Source organism: Austrofundulus limnaeus, unplaced genomic scaffold, assembly GCF_001266775.1.
Source record: "Austrofundulus limnaeus strain Quisiro unplaced genomic scaffold, Austrofundulus_limnaeus-1.0 Scaffold341, whole genome shotgun sequence".
Classification (NCBI taxonomy): domain Eukaryota; kingdom Metazoa; phylum Chordata; class Actinopteri; order Cyprinodontiformes; family Rivulidae; genus Austrofundulus; species Austrofundulus limnaeus.
This window is the reverse complement of record NW_013952743.1, coordinates 479,190-487,276: the sequence shown is the minus strand read 5'-3', so window position 1 is coordinate 487,276 and position 8,087 is coordinate 479,190. Positions and strand designations below refer to the sequence as shown.

General features: G+C 38.3%; 1 protein-coding gene across 1 annotated transcript in view; it reads left to right on the top strand.

The window, feature by feature from the left end:
- The first annotated feature begins 2,003 nt into the window (after positions 1–2,003).
- Positions 2,004–8,087, top strand: part of lcp1 (lymphocyte cytosolic protein 1 (L-plastin)) — a 14,299-nt gene continuing 8,215 nt past the window's right edge. The window contains exons 1-4 of the mRNA XM_014022740.1: positions 2,004–2,093; positions 6,846–6,940; positions 7,566–7,714; positions 7,799–7,922. Coding sequence (XP_013878194.1) covers positions 6,874–6,940; positions 7,566–7,714; positions 7,799–7,922 — 340 coding nt within the window. The 5' untranslated portion in view covers positions 2,004–2,093; positions 6,846–6,873. The remainder of the gene's footprint in view (positions 2,094–6,845; positions 6,941–7,565; positions 7,715–7,798; positions 7,923–8,087) is intronic.

The following is an 8,087-nucleotide window of genomic DNA, read 5'->3' as shown; positions in this document are numbered from 1 at the left end:
TATATATATATATATATAACTGTCACAGCTCTAACCCTCCTTTCTATTGGCTAGGGACCGGCAAAGGGATCTATTTTTAACCATAGAAATGTTTTTATTAACATCCCATCATGGATCAGTCAGCAGCAGCAGTATTCATTTCATGTCTGGATGGGATGGATATCTACCTGCGGCAGGAAGAGAGACGCAGCGTGAAGAAGCCTCCTGTCTGTGCTCTGGGACCAGGGAGGAGCTCTCAGCAGCACAATGGAGAATAACACCAGAAAAAGAGTCGCTAGATTTTCACTAGTCACTTTTCTGAATAACAGTCTCTAGAGGGTCTGAAAAGTCTGTAAATATAGCGAGAAAGTCGCTAAATCAGCACCGCTGTGTTCCACAACCCGTCACCTCTCATGTCGGCGAGCAGCGTGTCAGGTCGATTACATCACACATAGGAGCGATCAAATTATCGTATAATGTGGGTTTTTTTTTTTTTTTGGGATTATTGATCGTACATCGTACAGAGGGCAAAATTATCGTACAAATACGATAATTATCGTACACCTGGCAACACTGATCGTGTCTGTCAGATATATATCTTTTTTTCTGACTTTTAATTGAAGTGGGATTTCTGATGAACACTGCAGCAGATCAGCTTCATGGTAATTGAGTCATCAGTGCTCTTATTGGAAACAATAAACCTCTCTCAGTTTTACATTTAAATATACTAAAGAAAGCTTCACGTTTGTTGTTCCATGAGAACATTCTTGATTAATGTTTTGTCTTTTGTGGCGTCACCTGCATTTACCAAATATTTCATGTTTCCTTATACCAAGAGTTTGAGTAATGTTGCACAGTTTCATGCACAAAAATGTGTCTTAAATGTAATTTTGTGTTTAATTCACTGAGCTGGAACTTTAAATTTGACTAACAGGAAGTCTTTGAGTGGGTTCAGAGTGGCTCAGTGGAGGAGCAGATTATTGACTGACTGTAGTTGATTCAAGTCATGAAGTATGGATTATTTTTGTGACAGAAGTGTTTAAGCGGTCTCTGTTACACCTCCCTTACCGTGGAGGAGGACCTGAGACTGTGGAGGACCTGAGGTTGTGAAGGACCTGAGACTGTGAAGGACCTGAGACTGTGGAGGACCTGAGACTGTGGAGGACCTGAGACTGTGGAGGACCTGAGGTTGTGAAGGACCTGAGGTTGTGAAGGACCTGAGACTGTGGAGGACCTGAGGTTGTGAAGGACCTGAGACTGTGGAGGACCTGAGACTGTGGAGGACCTGAGACTGTGGAGGACCTGAGACTGTGGAGGACCTGAGGTTGTGAAGGACCTGAGGTTGTGAAGGACCTGAGACTGTGGAGGACCTGAGGTTGTGAAGGACCTGAGAATGTGGAGGACCTGAGGTTGTGAAGGACCTGAGACTGTGGAGGACCTGAGGTTGGGAAGGACCTGAGACTGTGAAGGACCTGAGACTGTGGAGGACCTGAGTTTTTGAAGGACCTGAAAAGGGCCTGGAACTCTTTCACGAGGGTTAATCTGAGCAGGTCCAGGTTTGCTGCTGATGGACTCTTGTTTTGGTTTGAAATCAGAAAGTTTTAATTTCAGGCTGTCAGATTTACTCACCTTTTGATTGTTATATTTCTTCCTCTTCAACACTTGTCAGTTTTTGTTTGATATGCACAAAAATTAAGTTTTATAAAAGATGAAGAGGTTTTGAAATGATTTATTTTCAGCTCAGTTTGTCATCATATAAACTTAATGTTTCAGTAACATTTATTGTATCTGCCCTGGTTGGGTTGAGATTTTTTTCTTTGTGTAAACTTTATGGCCCCCCACAGCAGTCCTGAGAGAACTGGAGACCATGTCCCTGAAAGCCCTCAGAGTGGGTGTGGAAGCTCACCTTAGCTGTCAGCGTGCATTGCCTTATAAAGACAAAAGATCTTTGATTCCTGTTTCTGAAGTTGCGTGTCACTTCCTTCCTCGTAGATTTGAATAGATGTGTCGTCGCCTCGCTCTCTGTCCTGATTCAGAGCTGCCTGCAGCAGAGACCAGACGACAGAGACCCCCCACACTCAGAGAACCACCAGCTGCCTCACCACACCTCTCAGGTAAAGATCCTCACAGGTGTCTCCTGAACACATCCATGTCAGTGGAATGTCAGGCTCCTGCAGGCGACTTTGATTCAAAAGATACATTTAATGACCTTCAGCTGCCTGCAGTTAGACACTTTATTTTAAATACAGACCAGGAGTTGTTCTGCACTGGAGCTCAGTCTGCAACTCTGCTTGCAAAGTCCTGTCTTTCTTAAAACCCAAACTTTGTGCTGACCTCAGAACGTTGTGAGTTGTTTTAAACAGATAAAAAAAACACAAGCAGTCAGGAGGAGAGTGAGGCCTGCGAGTGAAGGGGAACGAGTCAAACCCTGCAGAGCTGAGAGGAAGTTTGTGGTTAGCTTCACTTCAACTGAAAAACTCCCTCTGGGGCAGCGTGGGCCGGAGCAGGTCTGAACCAGGTCTGAACACAGAGGCTGAAACAATTCACTGGACTTTCTGCTGCATCATCTAAAATTAATGTTTTCTGCTTTGATGCATTTAAAAACCTAATGGTTCAGATTCTGTATCTGTTCTGCACTAAATCAATTATTTTCTGTAGGAGAAACTATAACAACATGACCTCTGACAAAACACATTTATTTATGCAATTTAATTTACGTAACAAATATCCTGTGAAAAATATTTCAAATATGTAGAAAAATTATGTTTTCTTTGAAAAAGCAGCATAAACACTAACAACAACTAAATAACAACTGGGTTGTTAATGCTAAAATAATCAGAACACTAGCTAAAAGCTAGAAGGCGCAAAAGGCTAATTTAGATTCTAAAAGTAGCAAAAGTAACAAAAAGAACGCTGTAAGCCTAAAGTAGCAAAAGGTTAACTGAGAGTAGAAAAAAGTTCGTTTTAAACTAAAAGTAACAAAACCACAAGCTAAAAATAGCAAAAGGATAAAAATCATTGAGCTAAAACTAGCATAAGATGATAAAAACAGAGCAAGCAGCTGCAGCACATTTCAGAACAACTGTTTTAACATTGAACCTTTGTAGGCTGCCTGCTGAATAAGCTGGATGTTTTTGTGTATGAAGAGATAAAATAACACGTCTGCAGAAATAATTCAAGGAATAAAAACATGTGTAAAAGCTGACTCAGCATTAACCCAATAATACTGACAAAACTTCAATGTTTCAAAGTGTTTTTTACAGTTTGAGATATGAGTTTAGACAAAAACTAAACTTAATATCATCACCTTTATTTATAAAACTGATAAAATCATCATATTTGCATTTTTATATTATTTATTATTTATCAGTTTTAATGCCATCATATTCTTAATTCTGCTTCCTTCTGCTGTTAATAAAGGTAATAAAGGAAAAACCTTTGTTTTTCAAAGTGAATGAATAGTTTAAATCCCATAAAATCTGTGATTGTTTAATAATTCTTAAGGATTATAAGGCTTGCTTTTTTTTTGTAACGTTTTCAAACTAAATCAGTTCATCAGGAACTGACTCCGTGGCTGAATACTCCAAAAGTTATTCCTGTAAGTAAAACATCTAAATCAGCGAGTTAATTTAAAGTTTTAAAATAATCACATTTTAAAAAGTCATCATTAAAATGTAAAAGTACTCTTTTAAAAAGAGGAAATGCAGGAAGAGATAAAGTTTCTGAAACTTCCTGCAGACTTCAGTCTCATCTGGTTGTCAGGACTTCACACACAGAGTTCTGCTGTTATTTGCTTTAAAAAATCTCATGTTTGACAGAATTTCCTTCAGTTCTGATTACTGATATAAGGACATAATTGTTATGAAATTGTTATAAAAACTGCTTCCGGTTTAAAAAAACTACACATTTAACCTCCTTGAAGGCCCTGTCACACTAGACATTTTATGCCAACTTATTAAACATTTTTATGTCTAAATTGCTAATAAAAGTTGTATATTTGATCAGTTTGTTAGAAATACATTATGTACACACCAAAAAGAAGCTTCTTGTTGATTTTTTCAATTCCATCTTTAATGTAAACGTCTTTAAAATGTTCATAAGTTGGCATAAGTTGTCCAATGTGACAAATCCTGCAGAAACACTGAATACATTCAGAATAATTTCATCTGCATTTTAACCCAGAAAAGAACCAAAGTGTTAAAACAAAGAAGGAAGTGATGTATGTCATGTCAACGTCATGCAGCYTGAGCAAAACAAAGATGCTTTAAGAGTCTGTATGAATCTAGTTAAAAACAGGAAAGAGATGGTGTTGTTTCAGCAGCTGAGGTATCACACCTATATGTAGCTCTGAGTTTATCTGCACACATTCAGAGAAGTGCTGAAAAGTTTCAGGTTTCATTTCTGCTTTGGAGCCGTTGCAAAAAACTTCTGTTTCCACAGAGAGAGAAACAGAAAACAGGAATAAATCCTCTAACAGCAAAAAMACATCTTTTCATAAAAAATTCTCCTTTTCCTTTTCTTCTGTTAACTATTTTTATTTTTGCTTCAGTCCACACATGCACCTAAAGCAGAAAAAAGTTGTAAATTAATTTGTAATAGTTGAACTTTGTTTATTAGTTTGGTTTATTAGTGACATTTTTCACGTTTATTCTCTTAGTGTTTATTGATCGCTCTGGGTYAAAGAAAAATTTCAACGCTTGCGTTTTACTTTTATCTGATTTCTTTTGTTTCCACATGAACAAAAACACAGATTAATTCAGATTATTGTGTGACACGGTGAACTGCAGACAGCCASAAGTATCAGAAACAAAAACTTATAAAATAAAAAATCCTGCCATTGCAGAAAATCTTCAAAACTAAAGTTAAACCTAAAACACATGAAACCAACAAACCCCGCTGATCCTGACAGACAGATTGAAAGAATCCAATATTTTACTAACAGTATGATGTTGGACTGATAAAAATCCAAAGACTGAATAAAAATAAACATACGCCAACATTTCAGAGTTTGTTTTTATACATATTTAACCAGGTTTRACAGTTTGTTCAATGACAGACATGGTTTTGAACGTTTCTACACTTAAGAACACTTCCTGCTGATGAGCTAAAGTCTTTTTAGTTTCATTAAAACCCTTCAAGTAAAAATAGAAATAAACCTCAGCAGGTCTCAGACACCTGGCTTTTCGTGCTTCATGTTGGTAAATTTCTAAAAGCAAACCAGGAGAAGCTGAAGTTGTAGTTGTAGATGCTGTCTTTGGGTTTTTCTGTGAAACTTTAGATCTGAACTGGCAGATTAAATAATCCCAACCAGGCTGGGATTTAATCCAGCAACCTTCCCTCTGAGAGGATTGCTGACTGCACCAAAGATGTGATGTTTCAGAAWATCTGACTGTCATTCAGTTCTGAGCCAGGTTAAAACAAGCATTTCCCACATGTTTAGATCAGTTTTTCTTCCTTTCTTATTTATCAGAGCATTTCAGTGAGGCGGATTTATCATCATCTGTCACTCTTCAGTCTGTCTCAATAACAAGATTTAGATTAAAGTCATCTGTATTTTTTGTCACCATGCAGGAAGTTGAATCAGATCTTTGAAAAAAAGAGCTACAAATTGTCTCTTTTCAGATTGAATGTGTCCTCTCAGCTGCCAAAAAAGGATCTGTGAATAAAATCAGTCAGGATGAATCATCGAGTCTGAAAAAAGTCTTCTGTGTATTCATGTGCTCACTCTTCCTCATGTGCTGCATTTCCTTTTATAGAAAAACACAGTAAAGATAAAAACAGTAGTGTATAATGTCTGAGCGCAGATGATAAAGGGTTGACCCTCACTAACCTCCAATGATAAAAACCACACCACAGGTTTATAACTCTGACCTTTGACCTTTCTATAGTAAAAAAAACACGACACGTCAGCATTATGTGACAGCAGGTTTCAGCAGCATCCCATGAATGTTTAATCTCATATTCTCATGTTTAATATCCTCATATGACCTGATGCATCTTGCTTTAACTGTTCTTGTAGCCCTTGCCTTCCTACACAGTTCCCCTCAATTCTATTCTCCTTTCACTGCTCCTGCTCCATCTGGGATTTCTCCCGTAAAATTTCACCCGGGCCAATCAGTGAAAAAGCGTAGAACAAGGAGCTGGTTTTTACCAGGCTACTGTTCTTGGCATTTTCCTCCAAAAATATTTTTTCCTGATGTTTTTGACAGAAAGTTCAAATAAACTGAAATAAATCTAGTTTATATGTAAAAATATTTGATTTTAAAGACTTCTGAAGAGGTGATGGGACGGGTCAGTGTTTGATGCTAATCTGAACCCAGATTAAATGAATAGTTTCACTCTGTCACTTCAGGAAACATGGAGTTTAAATAATAAAACGGATCCAGTCAGTTGGAGCTGTTTATCAAACATGATTAGATGATGATGAGGCTGTAGATGTCTGCAGCGCTCCTGAGAGGTTCATGGTTGAGACACTTCCTGCTCCACCTCACACTCAGCAGAGATGTTTGCTACCCATGRGTCTGTGTTCAAGTTTAGGTTCGAGTTAGAACCTGGGGTCAAAGGTTTAGGGAGTTAGGCGACAGGGTTATCTGGCAAACATTAGYCCACCAGACCAGCTGTGAGGAGAATGTGTTCAGCTGTTTTAGCAAACAACAAAAACCCTGAACAACAGACAGGAAGTCCTGAGGCAGGCAGGAAGTGCAGCAGRGGGAAGTTTCAGGGTGGCAGAAGTGAGAAGTAGAAAATATTACATCACAACACAAAGTTTGAAGGCACCAACTTTTAGCTTCCTTCTTTTTTCCTGGTTCTACCTGCTGGGTTCTGCTGTGGCTCAGTGCTAAATAAACACTTGTTGGGTTTTTCAGGGTCCAGCTACTGAGTCAAGATTCCAACATGGCCACCACAACAATATATCCATCTGAGGAGCTGGAGGAACTTAGAGAGGCTTTTGCTAAGATTGGTAAGAATGTCGTCATTTCCTCCTGAGCTTGTGATGGAGGGAAGAGGATCACAAACACCTGAAAATAAACTTTATTCTYTATAGAGTTAGGCTTTAGTTAGCTAAAGCATCTGTTATTAAAGACATGAATGTTTGAGAACAACTTCTGTTTGACAAAGTCTGAATTATGTRATCAGGTTTTTAATAATCAGTTATGGTTTTATAAGAACATGTAAGAAATGCAGCTTCATCATTACRCTGCAAATCATTTTACAGAAGAGTATAGTATGTTGTAAAATGATTAAAAGTTATAGATCAAAGATTTACAGGAACCGTTGGACCTTATTGGTGTTTTTGACTGGTTTTAAAAACTCAAAKAGAAAAGCCAGTTCTTTTTAAAGTTTAGACATACAGATTACAACATGCCAGCTGGTTCTGCTTTTACACAATAAACCTGCAAAATACTCAACAAATTAAACAAATAAACTGATCTTTTCATGTCARATTTACATAAAAACATTTTTTAATCACAGAAGTTGGACTGAAAAATAACCTAAATTTATTCTGAGAGCTGGTTGAGTTCAGATTCTGCTTGAAAATGCTGTAGAAGTYGTTTCCTGTGACCTCTGACCTCTCTGGCTTTCAGATGTGGACAACAATGGGTTCATCAGCAAAGATGAGCTCCATGACCTCTTTAAAGCTGCCAACCTGCCTCTGCCTGGATACAAGATCCGAGAAATGGTCCAGGAGCTGATGAAGACCAGCGACAGGCTGACCTTTGAAGAATTCACTGAGGTGAGGTTCTGCTCCGTCAGATTCAGTTTTAACTCACTCACTTTGAGGTGTAATCAAACATTTTGTTGATGTTTCCACCTGCAGATGGTCCACGGGCTGAAGAGCTCTGAAGTGGCCAAGACCTTCAGGAAAGCTATCAATAAGAAGGAGGGAATCTGTAGCGTGGCGGGAACGTCAGAGCAGTCAGGCACTCAGCACTCATACTCAGGTCTGTTCCCACAATTCCATAAAACTGGAGATAATATGTGTGTAGAAGTTTGTGTGCTCAGCTTAACAGTACATCACAGTTAATCTGATTGGAACAAGTGTGAGGACTCAAAATATGTGTGTGTATGTATGTATGTATGTATGTTTGTATGTGTGTTTGTATGTG